The 20,024-nt window shown below is 47.8% G+C and overlaps 1 protein-coding gene across 4 annotated transcripts in view; it reads right to left on the reverse strand.

Annotated features, from left to right (window-relative positions):
* The window catches only part of RPTOR (regulatory associated protein of MTOR complex 1), a 102,392-nt gene that overhangs the window by 80,814 nt on the left and 1,554 nt on the right, over window positions 1-20,024 (reverse strand). For all 4 annotated transcript variants that reach the window (XM_042025565.1, XM_042025564.1, XM_042025568.1 and 1 more), the window contains exons 2-3: window positions 10,762-10,864; window positions 8,618-8,700 (exon numbers count right to left, since the gene is read on the reverse strand). In XM_042025565.1, coding sequence (XP_041881499.1) covers window positions 8,618-8,700; window positions 10,762-10,864 — 186 coding nt within the window. The remainder of the gene's footprint in view (window positions 1-8,617; window positions 8,701-10,761; window positions 10,865-20,024) is intronic.

The raw sequence follows: 20,024 nt of genomic DNA on the forward strand, positions 1-20,024 counted from the left end.
CTGTCCCTCCCCAGGACACAGCAGTGCCAGGACAGGGCTGTCCCTCCAGGACTGAGCAGTGCCAGGACAGGATCCCTCCCCAGGACACAGCGGTGCCAGGACAGGGCTGTCCCCCCCCCCAGGACACAGCGGTGCCAGGACAGGGCTGTCCCCCCCTCAGGGAGCAGAGACACAAGGTGCAGCACGAGCCTGCTGTGTGATAAGCCCAGAGATAACTGAGCACTGCAAGAAGTGACTGCAGTTCATCCCCACTGTCCATCAATCACAAACCCAATCACCTCAAGCCCAAGCTGATATGGCTACAATAACTCTCAGGTTGGACACATCATTCAAATACAAATTATTCTGAACCATATCCACAGACTCCAAGCTTCTTAATTTCATATTAAAAAAACCCCACCACCTCCTTTTAGGTGTTTTAATTTTAAGCTGCGGGCACATGAAATTACACTGATGCAAATTCATGAGGATTAGGCCAAGATAATAAAAACTGCATATTTAAGTACAAGGGAGTGTGCTGGAAATCCCAAATTGACGTTGCAGGCAGCAGCTTAACCTGGTTAACACAGGCCAGGAGAAAACATTACTGATAAAATTATTAGTCATGGCTAACTTGAAAAATATTAATTACAGTGAAGACAAACTATAACTTAGAGATGCTTTAATTTAAATACTAAACTAGGCCAAAGGGAGACTCTTGACAGTCCGAGGCAAGTCCTCTGCAGGTATTTGGGTGCATTTCAAACCCCTCTCCATCTCCCCTGTGCTAATTCCCTCTGGAGCAGCCCAAGGCTCCTGGGCCAGCTGATGCCAGGACAGGATGGTGGCTGGAGCCAGCTCTGAGCATGGCACATCCCCTCCCCTGCCTGGAGCCAGCAGAGTGGGGACTTTACCTTTCCTCTGCAGAGTCTCTGACCTTGCTTTCAAGTCCAATGTGAAATGAATTCCAAAGTACCTAATCCTCACTGTGCAGACTCAGGATCCAATAACACTTCCAAAAAAACGCCTTTGAGCAGTTTGTTCATGAGAACTGATGTTGACAGGGAAGACAAAAATCAGGACAACCAACCTTGAGTTGCTGCTACAATACATCCACGAGACAGGTGTGTTCCTCAGCAGTTACAAGCTGCTTCACACTGCAGGTTTGTGCCTAAGTTCACAGAAATTCCACCCACCAGCCTCCCCTGTTTGGTACAAATCCTTCCCTCTCTGCTCAAATAACCATTCTGAGAGGGCTGTGTAAATAATTGCTTACTTTTAAACAAAGGGAATTGTAAAAGAACTCAAATCTGCTTCTCATATGGCAGATCTGCACCCTCAGCCTGGTGACAGCTCCATGGGTCACATCACAAGGTGCCCTGACAGGATTTTAAGTACACCCCAGGTCACATCTTTCAAACCTGCTTAATCAAACAAGGTAACTCCTAAGCATCAGTGTCAGTTTAGTTCCATTCCTTCTCTAGAACCTCAGTTTTAAGAGCTCTTTGAAGTTTCAGGCTGTGCATCTTCTTGTTTCTTAAATATAAACTTGGATATTACTGGGAGCCCAGTTGAGGCTGCAGGACCACAAACTGGTGAATTCTCAGACTGGGTGTTTTTATACCCTGGCCCGAGTGCATTGTGCTCCAGGGAGGAGCTGCAAGGCTGGGGCCCTGCAGGGCAAGAACTTCATCTTCTCAATACTAAATAATTGCTTCGTAATTTCAGTTCTCCTCTGATTGCAAAGTAATTGCTTAATGAAGCAATTTTCTGATTAGAAACACCTTAACGAGTCAGGAGAAGGAAAACCAATCATTCCGAGGTTTATGCTTTGCTAACCTCCACAGGAAAGGAGTTAAAACCAAAGCATCTCGGGCTTTTCTCGCTCTGCCTTAGAGGGGAGCAGGAATATAAATAAAATAATCGTTTCCTCTGTTAATCTCCAAGTTTTGCACAAAACTGCTGGTGTCTGTTAGCAAGAAGCTCCCAATGCAGCATCCTTTGCATGTCCCAGTCTCCAACCACTGAATCCCCTCCAGTGGATCCAGGTGCTATTTAGTGGATACAGAGCAGGATGCTGCCAATGGATCTGCAGGAGGCTCCTCCCTGTCCCCCATGCCAGGGATTCACCACTCCCCACCCAACACAAAGACAAGGTGTTTTTAAATAGGTCACCCAGAGCTGGGTGGTAATTACAGAATCATGTTAATCAGCTTTGCCAGGCAGAGCTGCTTTTCTCTTCAAGAGCCTTTTCATATCAGCTCTTTCTTCCCATCTGTCTTGGGGTGACCTTATGATGTGTATCCCATATCACTGCCTATGCCCAGAAATTAATTTTTGTGCCTTTCTATGCCTCTAAACTGAGCCTGAGAGGGGGAAGGAAAAAACCGAGCAAAACTTTCTCAAAGCAGTTTGCAGCTTGTTCAAGGTCACATAAAGATAGCAGGTTTTTTTTTCCCCAGCTGCAGCAGGGGAGCGAGGAAGCACCCGGCTTGCTGCTTTCCAGTCAGCTTTTGGCCAGTTGTTTCAGTTTCTTGTTCTCCGGAGAGAGAGACTGAGAGTTGGACTTTGCTTTTCCTTCTCTGGAATTCCGGATTTTCTCCCTTTTCTACTGGACTGCTTGACTGCTGTAACATCAGAGCACATCGGGAGGACTTTCCACCGGGCACAGAGGGCCTGGCCCCGAGCCAAGCCCCAGCTCCGAGGAGACCAAAGGGAAGACTTTAGCAGTTTCCCAGGTTTTTCCTCTACAGCGAAAGATCTTACCATTTAGCATTATTTTCCTTTCCCGTGTGTTTGTTAAATAAATAGTTTTATCTTCTTCACTTTCCTTCGAGGAAAATTTATTTTTTCCCGAACCTGGTGGGGGAAGGGTGGTTGTGCCTTCTCTCAGAGGATATTTTTCTAAATTTGGCCAAACCAGAACACCATCTCAGACAAGCCGACATCAATGGTCACAGAAAAATACCCTCAAAAACACAAATCTTGCTCCCTGCCAATTCTGGCCCCATTTTGATGACAAAGCACAAACCAAAACAGACATGAAGTATAAAACATGTGAAATGATGTTACTGTCAGAAGTGTGGCGAGGAAGTGTGGAAGGCAAGGCTCTGAACACAGGAGTTCAAAATTAGCAGGAGTTCAGATGCTGGGTGATCTCCTTCACTCGAGCACATCCTGCCCACAGAGCTCCTGGCTTGCAGCAGGATGCCAAGACCCACAGCATTTTCCCACTAAACTGACTTTGCAAGTTTGCTGACTTAGTTCCAGAATGCCAGACCCTGCTATCTGCAGTGCATGAACAGCTCAGTTCACAGAACAGCTTAATGCCACTTCCTGGTCTCTGCAGCTTCTGAACACGCTTCCACACAGCAGTTCACGCCTGCAACTATTTTTTTCCTTTTTGTGACTCATTTTTCCAGGAGAATCTCCGAGAAATCAGTATTAAGTACACTACTGCTGCAATATCACAGTTTCCACTTTCAGTGGTGCGTTAAAGATTTCTCAGGGTTTTTCTTCTCACTATCAAAAGCATTAAAACAGGAGTTGTACGCAGAGCTGCAGCGGGGTACACAGCCGATTCCCAAATCCTCCCTTATCCCTGCTCGAGGAGCCCTTCCATGCCCAGCTGCTCCCAGTGCAGGCAGGCACAGCAGCAGGGTGCTGCTGCAGCTCCGGCTGCAGCGCTCCAGGGATCCCGGCTGCGGCCCAGGAGCTCAGGACCGGCCGCTCCCCGTGCTCGCTCCCGGCAGCAGCAGCAGCACCAAGGAGGTGCCCCAGCTCAGGGGCTTCAGCACAGAAGAGCAGCTGCACTGCAAAGCGTCCTTGGGGCTGCTCTGAACCCAGCCCTGGGCTCGTGCTCTCCCCAGCCAGGCCATGGGTGACGGAGGGCTGGGATGCAGATCACCTGGAGAGCCACCAAAGGGAAAGCTACAACCACTGACCTCATTTTCTCCATATTCCCAAGGCATTAAAAAGTGGGTTTCATCCTTCACCACAGCTGAAATCTGTGCGATTCTGGCCAAATGACCGGTGCCCCCAGAGGGTATTTAGTGAAACAGCCCCTGGCTGACAGTGACACTCTGACCACGACAGCTTTTCAGACAGAAGAACAGGAATAACTGAGTTTCACAATTAGACTTGTTGACTGCACTTTTCTTTTTTTCCCCTGAAAAAAACCCTGCTGGTTTATGCTGAAGACAGTTGATCTTTAACAAGACAGCAAAGGATTGATACAGCAGAATTTTGCAGAACCTGAAATAGCTGCCAAATTCAAGAGGCTGTTGGGAAATGAAAACCAACAAACATAGTCCTCTACGGAAAACCTGGTTTTGTTAAACAAGGTCACACTGTCTTTTTGTTGTTTTTTTTCTTCTTATTCATTTTTTCTTACATGTTCCTCCATCTGCAGCTATCTCCTACTGGAGACCAAGTACCAGTTTTCCCATGTTCCCCTTTGGAATTCTACAGTATTTCTTCTGCAGGAGCCATTAGTATTTGCTGTTGTTTCAAAAGAAAAACCCTACAGAAATAAAGGAAAAGTATGACTCACTGAGAGACCAATAATTAGGTCATGTGTTCAATTAGTTTTCATGCTTAAGTAGTTACTCTTTAGGAAATGCTCCCCCTTTGATGTGCAGCAGCAACTTCCCAATTAATTAGGCAGAAAAAAGCAATGAAGGAATGAAACCTCAGACACCGAATCAAAGCCCAGAGATCTCTAATGAGGGGAACAACAGCATCAACAACCGACAACATGCACTAAAAGGTAGAGGCTTTCAGTGATCCATTTCAAGTATCTTGGCTGTACTTCCTTTGAAATTAGGAGAAAACTGTTGGGAAGCAGACTAGAAGAGAGGGAGAAGCAGCCTGTTTGATCAGAAAATCACTGTTTCCTTGAAGGCCCGCTACAAAAGAGGTAATCTATCCATATTGTAGGAGATGTCTCCTCAGAGACCGTCACTCACTGGTGCAGGCAAGAGGCATCACACAACGGGTGAGACTGGATCAGAGAGAAATGGGAAACCCCTTTCTTCAAAACCTGCACAAGGAACAGAAGCAGAACTACCGTGTGCCCATGCCACCCTCAGCAGGGATGCTCCAGCTGCAGGCATTCCCAAACACCAGTACTTGCTTTCAAGCCACCCTTCCCAAAGGCTTTCTAAAAGTTTATTTAATCTTGTCTTCTAGATTTCCCCAGTCCTTTCCCCATCCAGGATTTTCATCCCATTCACAGCTCACAGTTCTCCTTCACCCCAGGGATGCCTGCTCAGGTATAATCCATTCAGCTATAATGAAATCAACTCATTCCAGGAGAGAATTAAAACAGCCCAAATGACTCTCTTAGCAAAAAAGGAGGAAATTGAGAGAAGAAAAAGGGAGGAAAAATTGTAGCACTTGAATTTAAAAATCAATACTGTAATTGACTTTGTTTTATTCAGGCAAGTGGGTGTAAGGAGGAAGATTCTTTGGGATGTGATGTCTCAAGCCCTTGGCCTCGCTGGTGTTGGTTGTTGCACAGAGGGTGCAGGAGCCCTGGAGCTCCTGGTCTGGAAGGGCAGGAGGGGAGTGGTGATGGTAAATCACTGCCTTGCCCAGAGTCAGTCCTACAGAGGCACAAACCTCTCACACTCCATTAAGCTTCTTCTCAGAGGACGCAAAAAACCCCAAATTCCACAGAAGAAGGAAGGCCTCTGTACAAAAGAACCCAGTGAAACAGCTCAGCAGGACCTCAGAACAGCTGGGAGCCACGGAGGAGCTGTGTGTCTGCATCCTTCCCACCTCTCCTAGGAATGGTTATGAACTGCGGGTTTTGGCCTTCCTGGCAGGACTGGGAAAGTTCATCAGTGAATAAAGGACAGGACTGCAAAGAGCACCTGGTGCAGGAGTGCCACAGGGATCTGTGCACCAGGAAAATGCCAACAGAAGCAGCAAAATGGGAAGCAAAGGAGGAAAAACTCCTGTGGGTGTTCTGGTCAGTTTAAAGGGAGAACCTGGTCAAAAGCCAGAGCTAACAAAGAGGAAAAAAATCTGTAATTTCATATATATTTAACAAGCATATACTCCAGACTACTTCATACCAGGTCCTGAGTTATGTAAACTCTGCCTCACCCAAGCCAAGCCTTTGGCTCCGCAGCCCCTTCTCCACGGCACAGCCACAGGGATGGAGGCACAGGGCAGGGCTGGGAGGGCTGGGCACGAGATGGCCATCAGGAGAACCAGGGGGAACAAAACCTGGCACCCTTCTAAGAAGGCAGGCAGCAATTCCATTCCGAGCTCATCCCACAGGTTCTGGACAGGGATCAGTGCACACGGGGTGCTTCCACACACAGCGCTGGGGCTCAGCTCTGACAATTCCAGCCTGGAGGGTGCAGAGAACTCACTCCTTCCAAGTAGTCCCTGAGCAGCAGAACACCTTCATCCTCCCCACGCAGCTCTGCAGGGCTGCAGCACAGGGCCCAGGGCCCAGCTCCACTGATAAACCGGGACTTGCAGAGCAGTAACTCCTGCTCATAAAAACCCCCACGAGCTCCTGCATCTCCATAAACCATCCCACTGCAGCAGCACTCGGAGTTTGCAGTTCATTAGTCCTGTTTTCAAAGGCTCTTGACTCTTAAGCTAAGGCAAGTCCCTGCCTTTGCAATGGCACAATCTGCAGGGCTGCCAAGAAACAGAATTTACACCCCAACAACGGGGAAGTATTTGCTGCTCCCTGCCAGCACAGCAAAGCCGTGCTCTGGCTGGGCACCTGCTACAGGGCTGCACCTCACACAGGCAGGGTTCTGCAGGGGGTACTGAATGGGGGTCAGCAGCAGAGAAATCCCATTTCAATATGATCAATTCCTTATCTAAATATTTTAAATACAGAGCATGCGAGCAGCCTCCAACAGGAACTCCAAGTATTTTATTCTGGGCAATTCCGTCTCAGCCAAAGGCTCCCCGTTCCCAGTGCTCCCCGGTGATCCAGGCCCTGCCACCAGCCAGCCCAGTTCCACTCAGCTCCTCCAGCCATTTCCAACCTGCCACCCACAGATTCCCAGACCAGAGGAGCAGTCCCAGGGCAGGTTTTCCCCTCCAGTCAGGCATTACCGGGTCCTGGGCTCTTCACTTTCACTCCCTTTTCTCCTTCCCTTCTCAGCTGCTTAAGCAGCCCCTCTGATCCCTGTAATTGAGTCTCTTTCCTGATTACCCTGAGGTTTAACCCCTTCCCTGACCAGTGAAACTCAAGCCCCAAACCCAAGGGAGTGTTAGTGTAGAGCTGTCTTGGTTTTCCTTCCACTTTTTCACCAGCATCTCAATTATCTCCGCAGTGAATTGCAAGAACTCTTTACTCCTTCAGAGAACTCTTTATCAAGACAGATGGAGCCCACAGCTCTGTCATCTCCTACCCTCTCCCCCAGTACGATCTTCATTTGAGAACTGTATGAAATGACTGAATATTGCTTAACTGCAGGATTTTGCAGAGGAAACAACAGCTGAAGTGGTTTTTACTCCCGCAGCACACAAATTTATGTAGCTACACGACAATAAAGCAAAGTCTTAAATTTAATCAGAACAAATACTTCAAGCAGTGGCAAGCTGATAAATTATTTAGAAAGGGGCTCAATAAGACCTGGAAGGAAATATCCATCAGCTGTGCAGCCTGGGAGCTTCCAGAAACAAGGAATTTTCATGCTTTACCCCTTTTACAGTTTTCTTTCAGCTAAGGTGTTTGTATGGAGCAAAAAAGGGGATGTTTGATCAGAAGCAGCCAAGGGCTGGCTGGCAGCAATGCTCAGGACTGGTCACACAGGGGTCATCACTGCCACCACCCACTGCCAGCAATTAGCACCACTTGTGATTTCCCAAGGAGGTACCGATGAGGGGCAGCTCCTGTGGAAGGAACTGACAGCCAGGGAATATCGGCTATTTCAGAAGATTTTCATGATTTGCTCTTTTTTCAGACTGCCTGGTTTTCCCCAAATTGTCTTCCTTCCATCCACTCCTCAACCATTCCAAGCCCCCAAGAAACAGACAAAACTGGATGTATCAGTATTTATATGAAAGCTCTAGGAAATTCAATAACATTCCTATTGTTCTACTGCAGACAGCACACCAACTTCTCTTTATTACTGCAGAAAGCTCCAGAGCCCTGTGGAGTGCAATAAACCACGACGCGTTTGCCTTTGCAATGTGTCAGGGGCTGTGGTTTCCTGCAGGAACCAGGGAATCATCCCAGCTCTGGGATTGCCTCCACCAGGCCCATGCAGAGAACCTGCTGCTCCTGACCTGTCCCCCCTTCCCCAGTACCAGGGACTGATACAGAGCACAGGAAAGGGCTTGTTTTCACCTTTGCTCCAGGATGCTTTTACTCTCCTGTTTGATTTCAGGCACTTTTTGAATTTTCTGCTAAATTCTTGGGCTGTCGAGATTTAAAAGTTGTCAATGTGCCATGAGGAAAAACGCAGAAGGAAATCCTCTTGTCTTAGCTGTACACTAGTACCTGCCATAAATGCTCCAAGACATAAATACGCTTAGAAACACTTCAGAAAAAAGCCAACCAGGAGCCTGAAGCTCAGAGGAGCAAAGGCTCCGGCAGTGGAGCAGTGACTGCCCAGGTTCCACAGCAGGGAAGCCCCAGGAACAGCCAAACACTCACCCTGGGCTGCCAGTTCTCGTACTGCTTCTGCAGGTTGGCCCCGATGGTCTCCAGAGCTTTCTGAGGCCCCATGGACAGAGGATCTGGGAACAGAACACACAGGAGCATTTCTCACCCCAGCTGCATCACTCAGGTCACTGAGGGATATTTTCGTGCAGGTTCCTTTCATTATCAACTTCAAACCCATAAACACCTTGCTCCTCATGGAATTTACTCGGGGGCAACGCCCAAAAATTCTCCCCAAATTCTTCAGTCCAACAGAAATCCCGTTCCATTACAGACTGTCAAATGTGGAAGATTTCTCTCACTGAGCTGCTAAACACAATTTTGTTTTGAAAGACAGTAGAGGCATTACATTTGTTTCTTTTAATAATGAAATCAGGTTTCTATTGTAAATAATGGCAAGAACTCAAATTGGTTAAATATTTGATGACAAACATTTTCTGTTGAGGAATGCAAAATCCTGCTCCATTTGCTTCCCCTGCTTCAGAGACTGTGTGCCATTTGTAATATTTAAGAAGTTAATTTCATTGCTAGATAATTACCACAATCCATACATAGCAGTACAATTCCAGCCCATGTGCTTTATTCAAACACCATGGACATATAATTAAACAATTAACAAGTTTTTTTTAAAAAAACCCTACAAGCTAATATTTTGCTATTTAATATCAATTATTTCAAAAGCACTAAACCAGATCGATGAAGGGGTTTTTTTTCCAATTTTTGCAAATATACTTTTGTTAGAAACAAAATGTAATAAAGTAGGATGAAAGCAGGATTTTGAGAGTTATTTTTCCTTAAGGAGTAAGAGCACGTGGAGGGTGCAGCATGACCTGCACAGGGCTCTGCTCAGTGGTCATTTGTCACCAGGGGTGACCAGCTGTGAGCCCAGCTCAGGTGTGAACAGCAGCAACTGCACCCCAGAGAGCTCCCCAGACCCTGCACATGTGGCACAGACATTACTGCACCCCCTACTCCCTGCTCCGGAGACTGATGGGAGGAAAAACATCAGATATTTCCCCAATTACCTTTTTCAGAAATTTCAAGTTGTCTGGAAGTGGAAGGAGCACTTGTGTACACAAACACACTGAAAATTTAATTACAAAACTGCATTCAAAATTCTCTTTGCTAATGATAGGCACTAATGACTTTATTTAAATGACTCTGCAATGCTGCTCAGCTCGTGTACCAATGAGACATCAGGGCTGTTCTCTGCACTGCTCTCAGGTACCTGTTTGTGCCTGCTCAGGGCTTTCAGCTGCTTTAAAGTCATCAGCGTTTCTGGGTTAAAAACCTGAGATGCTCTGATTCACAAAGCAGGTAAGGAAAGGTTAGAAAATCTTCAGAAAGTTTTTTAAGAAATGCTGTTTGTGCAGTGATTAATTTGCTCCTGGGGCCTGTCTAAGCCCCAAGCTGAGGATTACAGTGCCCGGCGTGGGACGTGCTGCAGGCTGAACATTCCCAATTCCTAGATAAAAAACAAATCTCTCTGAGAAAGCTTCTGCGTACAAGATAGTTCCTTCTAATATTATTTCAGATTTGTCTCATCTTGATAATTAGACTTTTTTCTCCAAAACCAAGGGAACTTTTAATTTCTTCACAAAAAAAAACCCTAGGAATTTAGTGCAATGCTGCATGGAAGTAGCAAATCCAGGTGTTGGAACTGCTGGCAAGACATCCTTGGGAATAATTCCAGGTCTTCTGAATGATTCCAGTTAAAACAGCCCTGGAGCAGCTACCTCAAAACACAGCAAGGTGTTTCACAAACATCACTGCTCTGCTGGGTGAGGCAGAGAAGGGGGATTGAAAGCTTTGCAGAGCCCAGCACTCTGAAGGTGTCTCTGCTCAGAGATTTCCTCAGATATTCATAAATCTAAAATAATTACAGGAAAGCAAAGCAGCTCATTAACAGCTGCTTTTCTCCATGGTATCTCATTTCAGAACACAGCAGGTGAGGGGACCCATGGCAGCTGTCAGAGCTGGACTCTTCATTAACCCAGATAACAATCAGATCCCAGGTTTCCTCCTGCTCAGCCCAGTTTCAAGCCCTGGGAATGCACAACTTCAGGATGAACCCTACGCTGTGACTCGGTGTTTGTGAGACTCACAGGAGCAGGAGCCTGGAGGCTCTGGGCACTCACCAATCCAGCATTCCAGGCGGGCACAGGGAGTTGTTTTCACCACGTCCGGGGGGTCCACGCCGACATTGAGGCACAAAACTAAGGCAACACTTACAGTCTTCATCTGCAAAGACAGGCAACAACACAGCTCCTGAGGGCAGGAACAGCAGCAACTTCCACTGGGCTCAAACTTCACCACTCCCTGAACTTCTGCAGGGTTTTACCCAACCTCTCTTACCTGCTCTTTCATGTGGACTATTTTAAGCGAGGCCTGACTGATGAAATTTTTCATATTTTTTATTAGAACAGTACTTAGACTCTATGTTACTATTTTTGTTATTATTTCCAGAGCTCATTCTTCTCTTTCTGAGCATGGAAATAGACACCAGTGAACTTCTGCTACTCAAATTAGCCATTGTCCATCTGAAACGCATTATTAAAACATGAGACAATGCTATTCAGGGGCCCTGACCAATATTATAATGCAGTGTGTGATCTCTAATATTGAAACTAAAAGAATTACAATGGAAAAACCCCCAAGTGACAAACAAAACCATTAAAAAAATAAACCAACGAACACACACCAAAACAAAGACATTTAGTGCATTTTTTATTTTGTTTTCTTCACGTGTTAGTTTTCCTGGAGAGCCCTGTGAGGAGAAATCCTGGAGTGGCTCCAGCTGCTGCTCCACTTCCCCCTGGCACTGCCCAGGCAGCACTTGGGGTTCTCCCACCTAGGCACCACAAATGCACCCAACCCAAGCACACCCAGCCTCACCTGGGACCCCAAACCTGCATTAAACCAATGACAAACCACCTTGGCCAGCTACAAACACTGCTCAAAAATTATCACATCACATCTTTATGGGCTTTTTCTAGACTCCCCCATGCCAACACCTAAGCCAGAGGAGGAAAACAAAACCAGTGACGAGGCTCTCAGTGATTCCAGGCATTCAGGGCTTGCCTGAAGCAAGGCCACCCACATCCCCACTTCCCCAGGGTGCTCCGTGCAATCCCCAACAGCAGGGAAAAAAAGTCCCAAATTTCACACTTAGAGAAAACCCTAGAGCCACATCAATGTGTAATTTATACAGAAACTGGAGCAGCCAGACACCACTCACACCGCAGAGGGGGGACAGGCTCTACACCAGGACAGAAATCCTGCAGTGTTTCCTCACTCCATGGCCATGGCAGGAAACGTGGAATAAAAAATCAGCAAGACCTGTGGTTTATGGCTTCATCCCAAACCATGTTGCTGCTAACAAACCCTGCAATCCTGTAGGAGTTCCTCACACCAGGAATTACCACGGACTAAGCAGCACTCCCCAGCACAGAGATGAGAAGAGGGGCCTGAACAGGAATTCCCTGATCAGGATTTCGCAGGGGCTCCCAGGGAGTGCCCATGGATGGGGGGGAGATGCCCACAGCTGCAGTTCAGCACAGGCACACGTGCTCTAGAGCACTTTATCAGCCTTAAGGACAACCCACAGTAAAAGCAGAGCCACTGGCAGGACCAGGGGCAGCTGCAAGGTGTGGCTCAGTCCTGCAGACCCTTCACCACCCCGAGCAGCTCAGAGTGTAAGAGCACCCAAAACCACCACCCAGAACCACCTGAGCACTGCCCTGCCCACAGGGACACCTTCCCAGCCCCTGCATGCACTGCCAGCTCCCAGAGCCTCGGGAAAGCCAGGGAGCTGCAGGGTGTGCAAGGGCAGGGTGTGCCAGAACCATCACACACTGCCACACACGCACTGAACGCCCCCAGGGAAACACAGAAAACTACACACAAAATGACTTATTAGACATGGAAACACATAAATCATTCTTCCAAGAGAAAGCATCCTGCCAAGCAATCTTCTCCATCTCATTTATTTATTGTTTCCCATTTGCAGTCTAATACTGACTTATTTTTCAGTATTTTGCTGGTAACAGCTGATTGGTGGCTTATGCTGAACAGGCTGATATTTATTTTCCATTCCCAGGTTCGGGGTTTTAAATAAGTGCTTCTCCTGGAAAACTGACAGCAAACCCATGAGAGGCACAGGAACTGATCCCAGAGACAAATGGGGTGATTTCCCCTCTGCCTCCTCCCCCAAAGAATGTAAAGCATCACAGTCCACACCATTTCTAACTGCTAGCAGGGAGCACATCCTGAGACCTACAGCTCATTCCTCTCCCCTCTGACAGCTCCTCAACATCCACCTCCATCCTGAGGGTGAATCAGAGAATGGCCTGGGTGGGCAGGGACCTTAAAGCCCATCCTCTTCCACACCCTGCCATGGGCAGGAACACCTTCTTCCATTCCAGGTGGCTCCAAGCCCCCTCCAGCCTGGCCTGGAACAATTCCAGGGATGGGGCAGCCACAGCTTCCCGGGGCACCCTGTGCCAGGGCCTCACTGCCCTCCCAGGGAGGATTTTTTCCCCAATATCCCACCTAACTCTGCCCTCTGGCAGTCTGAAGCCAATCCCCCTTGTCCTGGCACTCCATCCCTTGTAAAAAGTCTCTCTCCATGTTTCTTGTCAGCTCCTTCAGGCCCTGCAAGGTCCCAGTGAGGTCACCCCAGAGCTTCTCCTCTCCAGGCTGAACATTCCCAGCTCTCGCAGCCTTTCCTCCCAGCAGAGCTGCTCCATCCCTCTGCTCATCCTGGAGCCTCCTCTGGGCTCTCTCCAGCAGCTCCAGGTGCTCCCTGTGCTGGGCCCCAGGGCTGGGGCAGCTCTGCAGGTGGGGCCTCGCCTGAGCACAGGGGCACAGGGGCAGAACCCCCCTGCCCTGCTGCCCACGCTGGGCTCAGCCCAGCTCAGGGGGGCTCTGGGGACCAGTGCATATGACTGATCAAAAAAAACCCAACCCTGAGCCCAAAAACCTAATAATGCCACTTCTAAACTCTTTTGGAACACACCAGCAGAAACTTCACAGCATATTTAAAGCTTCTTAATACAAGCAGTATGAGGACATTCTCATCTGTCATTAAGACAGTGGAAATTTTCTTTTCCCCATTTCAGGAGTATATCCATCAGAATACATTTCCATGGATTTTTGTTAGAATTAAAAAATGAAGCAGAAGAACATTTGGCAAGTTTGTAAGAAAACCAATATCCAAAATGCTCTGTCAGCAAAGGCTCAAGATCAAACCACAGCAGCTTCTGCTGTGGGCTCTGCACTTTGGAGTGTCATTTGTATGTTAAAAAATGGGATACAACTCCCAAGCTTGTACTGCATCCGATTTAAAGTGATTTAATAACTCTGGGTCAGAACCTGCAATACTTAAATGGCAAAATCCACTCGGTCAAAATGCTCTTCCTGAGACATGATGGCACTGAATTCATCCCAAAGCCCTCAGAAATGGGACTCAGGGCGCAGAGGGAGTTCTGTGTCTGCTCGGAAGAGAAGGTGCATATTAAAGCATTTGACACTAAAATTTACATCTTATGCTAAAGACCTTTCAAAATATTCCTAATTCACCTCTTATTTCATTTAGAGGCCAAACAGATCTGCAGGTGAGTACAGTGCAGTATCTGCAGGTATTTTCAACTAGGAAAGAACCATTATGTTCGGGGTTTGATGGAAAACGTGAAGCTTATCATCCCAGGGAGCCCACCTGATCCCACTGGAGCATCCCTGAAAGTGATTCCAGGCCAGGCTGAGACAGAGACACCCATTTCAGCCTGAGTGAGAAGAGGTCTGTAACTCAGTCATAGAACTGCTTTATATTCTAGTGCAAGTAATACCAAGAACAAGTCAGTGCATTTATGAGAAATTCTGCATTTTGTGGTACATTTCAGGCTGGACGTTTTAGACCCCATTAATATTTGATTTTTACACTGCAATTTGCAAGCTGAAAACTTTCTGCTTAAACATTACCCAGATGAGCATTCAAGTGTCAGAAACCTGCCTGGGTTTATGCCAGTGAGTTCAAATTGCTTCTGGGAGTTAATACAAACACAAGATTAAGTCAGCATTAAACATGAAATATATGCGGCTACGTTATTTTACAGAGATGAGGATGAAGTTACCAACATTAAATACAGACACTGGGACAAATTTCCAAATTCCAAATCCTCATAGGAGTCTCATTTGAAAACCCTCACTGGCCAGGAGGCCCAATCTCCTGCTTGTGCAGGAAATTCATTCCCTTCTTGAAGCCTTTTTGGGACATTTTTCTCTACACACGTTCACAGATTTAATACAAATCTCTTCACCAGCGGGCAAACCCAGCGAGGTGTTCCTCAGGTAGCTCCTGACTGTTGGCTCCTTCGGAGATGTGCCATGAAATGTTTCAACAAGGACATCTCCAAAGAGAGCAGGAGCAGCAACATTTAACAAGAGGAAACATTGTTCTCCCTTGAGTTCAGTTCCCTCTGCCACACCAGAAGTTCCTGTTGGCTCTTTGCCAACCTTCCCGATTTGAGTTCCCAGCTGAGAGGTGACGGGTGGTGACATCTGCCCAGGCATCATCCCCAAGGCTCCGGCACCACATCCCGCTGAGGAATGCAGGTCTGAAACCAGCCAGAGAAAAGGCTGAAGGTATTGAACAGGCAAACAAACCTTAACCTTGCACTCAATCACACAACTGCACCCAAAACCAGTGCAAGGCTCCTGAGGGAATGATTCCCAACATATCCCACATGGACACGACTTTCCCCCACGCAGGGGAACAGAGCTCCCTGCTGCCTCTTCAGCTCCTGTACCACTTGCAAGGTAAAGCATCTAAAAAGAAGAGCTTTCCGTTTCAAGGAATTTTTTTTAATGTAAAGTTTAAGATAAACAAACTGTTATGTAAAAAAAAAAAAAATGTGTGCTTCTCCACAGCAATAAAAGCAGTAGAATGCAAAGAACTCCTTCAAGTTAACATTAATAATTCAACAGCTCTGCAGGTTGTCTCCAGCCATCTGTAGCCCAGAGTGGGTTCCTGGTGTGCCAGCCTGCTCTAGATTCCTCGATCAACTCTGCCTGAGGGCTTGTTTTCCTCCTCTAACCTCTGAATTCAGCACTAATACTCTGAACTTTCTTCAGAGCTTTATTGTGCCCAACGTGTTCGTTTGCCCAGTGAAGGCAGCTCCTACACACAGTTCCAGCTCCTCACAAAGCACACTCTGAACAGCTGCCCTCGGTGTTCACTTCAGAAGCACTTCCCAAGCTCGTGGCTGAGTTACTGCTGTCAGTCATGCCCCAGCTATCCACAGCCACTTCCTATTCACCTGCTCTGGGAACAGGGAGCAGCTCCTCTGTGTGACAGCAGTGACATCCACAGACACACTGTGGCCCTCAGAGATCCAAGGTGACCGTGTGTGACCCACTGTGCCCAGGGTTAAAAACGCCAGACTGAGGCAGGCTGATCCTCTCTGTCACAGCGCAGCAGCCCAACAGTGCCTCCCAACCACTCTGGGATGCTTAGAACCAAAATGGTGTTTCTTTCCCTGTCAATCACTTCTCAAAAAAAATGAAAATAACAGAAAGCAAACATTTTACTCCTATGATCTTTGCTTTCTTTATACAACCTGCAAAAGAACCGACAAGAGGCGTCTTCCAGATGTCATTCCCATTTATCTGTGACAAGGGGTTTCCTCCTCGCTCTGTATTCCTGCAGGCTTCTCCTCACCGCTCCACGGCATTCCCACTCCTGTCTAGCACTGGCTTTAAAGGGTGTCCATCTTCCCAGGCACTGACTGAAGCAGCTTCAGATCTTCCTTACAAACCGCTCCTTCAAACCATTCCTAGATGGCCCTCTCAGAGCCTCCGGGAGTCAGTAACTTGGGATGCACACGGAGCGTTTGATCAGGAGCCGCCGCCTCGTTTGAGGAATCCCCGAGCCACAGCCCACTGCTGCACGTGCAGGTGACTCCCTCGAACAGGAACTTTCCCCGGCTTACAGGAGAGAGCAGCAGAAAACGATCAGGACAATCCCAAGCCCATAAATTCAAGTGAAGTGTCAGGCTGTGTTTGAAGGCAGCCGGAACAGAACTCACCCACCCCGTCCCTCCGAGGGCTTTCAGCTCCTTCCTGTGGCTGTGCCACGGAGAGGAGAGGGCACAAACCTCGCTGCAGCCTGTGCTCCTGCTGGAGGCTCTGCCAGGCAGAGGGACAGCCACGAACACAGGGCTCCATCCAGACCTGGCTGTTCCCGCAGCCTCCTCCTCTGGGCACTACTCCTGCTCTCCACTCTGCACAGCACTAATTACACTCATTACACTCATTACACCTCCGCTCCATCCCTACCCAACAAGAGCTGGAGGTCACCCTGTCCCGGTTCAGCAAGGATCAATCAATAAATACAAATACAGAAGTAACAATACTAGTGAGGCTGCCACTGGCAGAGCCTCTGGGACAAGGAGGTGAAAAGGAACCCTTCAGCCCCCGGGCCTGTCACCCACCACACCCCACACCACGGCCTCACACTGAAGGATGTCATTAACACAAACCCAGCCTTAAGTACTTCATTAGATAATTCGTTGACAGAGGCACCAACAGAGCGTTCTTTAGAGAGGAACAGAGGGACAAGACAAACATCAAATGTACTGGTTTATCAAATCTGGCAGTGCCAGGTAAAGCTCCGAGCCCCAGAGGGATCAACAACCCCTCAGTCACCCAGGCTCTGCCAACAGTCACCTCTGGACAGGCCAGGGGCAGAAGGTCAGCACAGCACCGAGCTGATGAGCACCAGATCTGAGAGAAAACCACAGCCAAACTCCCCAGAAAACCCACCCAGCCCACGGGCCCTGGACACTTCCATGGATTTCCTGGGCAGGCAGGTAAACTCTGCTTGTCTGAATTAAGCACATTTGTATGCAGTCCTGCTTTAATCTGCATTTCCAGAGAAACCTAATTGTGGATTCCTCTTCTCATAAAAACAGGATTTAATTCTCACTCAGCAAGTTATGAGGCAGCAGGAAAAAAAATGTTGAGGTAAAACTATTACAATCAGCTTTGTTGCTCTCTGCTTATCTTAGAAATCAATATAAATACAGCAAATCTTAATTTAAATATTCTGAATTTAATAGCAACTTGTCAGTAAAACCTGGTGTACTTGGAGTCTTTTTCTTTAAATCAAGTTATATGCTTTGGTTGCTACTGAGGCTGGGAGATTTAATTCAATACACAAAGCATAATTCCAACCCTCTTGTGTTAAAAATATTCTTTAAATAAATAATAGATCAAAGCAGTGTCACTTTGATGGCATATGCAGTCCATGGAAGGGGGAGAGGAAGGATTAAATGTTTTCAGAGCAGCCCTCGTGGAGGAAGGGGCGGGGGACACCAGTGAATTCTCACTTATTTTCTCTAGATTTACCACTCATTACTCTGCTGATTTGATTCTCCCCTTATTAGAGCTCTGCCTTCTAAAGAACCTTCAACTTCATATAAACTCTGGGGTTTTTAGAGCAACAAAGCAAGACGAAAAGAAGAGTCATTCCACTCCCAAATCTGTGAATCACTTCCCCTAACTGTAGTAGAGCTCGGATCACTCCCCATGACTCCTCGATGAATAAGGCAAAATCTGCCACTGCCTGGGGCTTTCATGATTCACAGGGGAAAATGCCACAGATTTGCCTGCACTGGGACTGACAGAGCCTTGCTTGGGTCGACCTTGGAGAACTTCTTCATTTAGAGACAGGCTGGGGTGTCTAATGACAGGTAATGGTCCCCAGCCTAGGCTGTGACAAGTTCATTTATCAAATTCAAGGTAACAAGATGTTTTCCACCCTCAGCTCACAGCCAGAGGCACATCCCCTCCAGCCCTCAGGGAACTCCTGCAGCAGCATCCCAAAGGTAAGAGCACACCTGAAGTCCATCAGCCCTGGCTTGTGGAAAAGGGAGGCAAGAGACAAAGGGAGCTGCAGAGAATTGGGGAAGGGGACCCAGCCTCACACAGTGGGACTGCAGGGAAGGAGGGGCTGGGCCAGGGGCTGGAGGAGCAGATGGACACTGGGGGCCGTGGGCACTGACAGGGCTGCAGCAGCACTCGGGTCACCAGGGGACAGTGCTGGAAGGCAAGGAAAGAGGAGGAGAGGAAACTTCCTGAAGACAGCTAAAACAAGAAGTAATTAATTTATGATGCCAGAGAGCAAAACAAAGCAGTTCAAGGAACAAAAAGGGGAAAAAATCAACAGCCCACCAGGTTCCACCCTGATGGCACAGGCTGCCAGGTCACCGCCCTCACACCACCACTCCACACTGCTCCATAGGAAAACCCCACAAACCCCAGGTTCCTGGGTTTTCCTCCAGGTGCTCGATTCACTGGACAAACCTGTCACAGCCCAGCTGCCACTTCCAGCCAGGCCATGGGAAAACAGCAGCATGAGTGAGCTGCCCTCCAGCCTCTGCTCACGGACACCAGGTCAAAGCAGATTAGATTTTATGAACTATTTTGCAGGATTAGCCGAACCAAGCTTACTGGGTGGAAATATTTAACAGACATCACCCATGCAGCATTCCAAACCCCATCCTCACCCCCTTCCCTCCCCAGCTGAGGTTCTACATTTGTTATCTCACATTAAGCACTCAGGAGACAGCCAATGACAGCTGGAAAGGGGAATAAAATACAAGACATAAAAAACCACTGCTGAGATTTAAAAGTAATGAGCTCAAATCAGCTGCTCTTCCTCTCTCAGGTGTCTTTATGTGCTTTTGGTATCTTCCTATGCAGCTGTTCTCAAACAAAAAGTAATTACACACAACAGCAAGTCTGTCCCAAGGATCCCTGATCCAGCTGCCCAGACACAAGCGACACCTGAGCTGCACCACTGGCCCTGGTATGACGTTATTTGGCTCAAGCTGACAGTGAAAGCAAAAGGAGTAAACTGAAAATTCTAGATTTGCTTCTATTTTCTCCTTTTACAAGAGTCAGACTCAGTATCTTGGAGAGTGACCCAGGGCCCAACCCCACTGAGCTTGTTCCCAGAGAGCAGCAGCAACAACCACAAGATTCATGGCACAGGAGAGTCCCAGAGGAGGGAACTGCAGCTCCACAGGGGTCAGGGAGCAGGAGCTGGGCTGTGATGTTCAGTACTGATAACAAGCACCTGAAACATTCAACACCAACCACAGAGAACCCCCAATCAACCCCCTGAACTCGAGCTGCTGCTGCACAAGCTATTGATCAGCCCACCCAAGGCAAAGTCATTCCCAAATTAGAAACAGGCAACTCTGCAGATCAGGAAATAAGGGAATAGGAAGCGTCCCAGAGTGGCAGAGGCAACTAAAATAGACAAGCAAGCTCATCACACCTCCACAGTCTACTGGAGAGAGTCTCCTCCTTGCCAGAACCCTTTGGAGCAGAGCACCCA

Source organism: Corvus kubaryi, unplaced genomic scaffold (genome assembly GCF_017639235.1).
Source record: "Corvus kubaryi isolate FWS band 111438036 unplaced genomic scaffold, C.kubaryi_AGA036_p1.0 37272, whole genome shotgun sequence".
Lineage (NCBI taxonomy): Eukaryota > Metazoa > Chordata > Aves > Passeriformes > Corvidae > Corvus > Corvus kubaryi.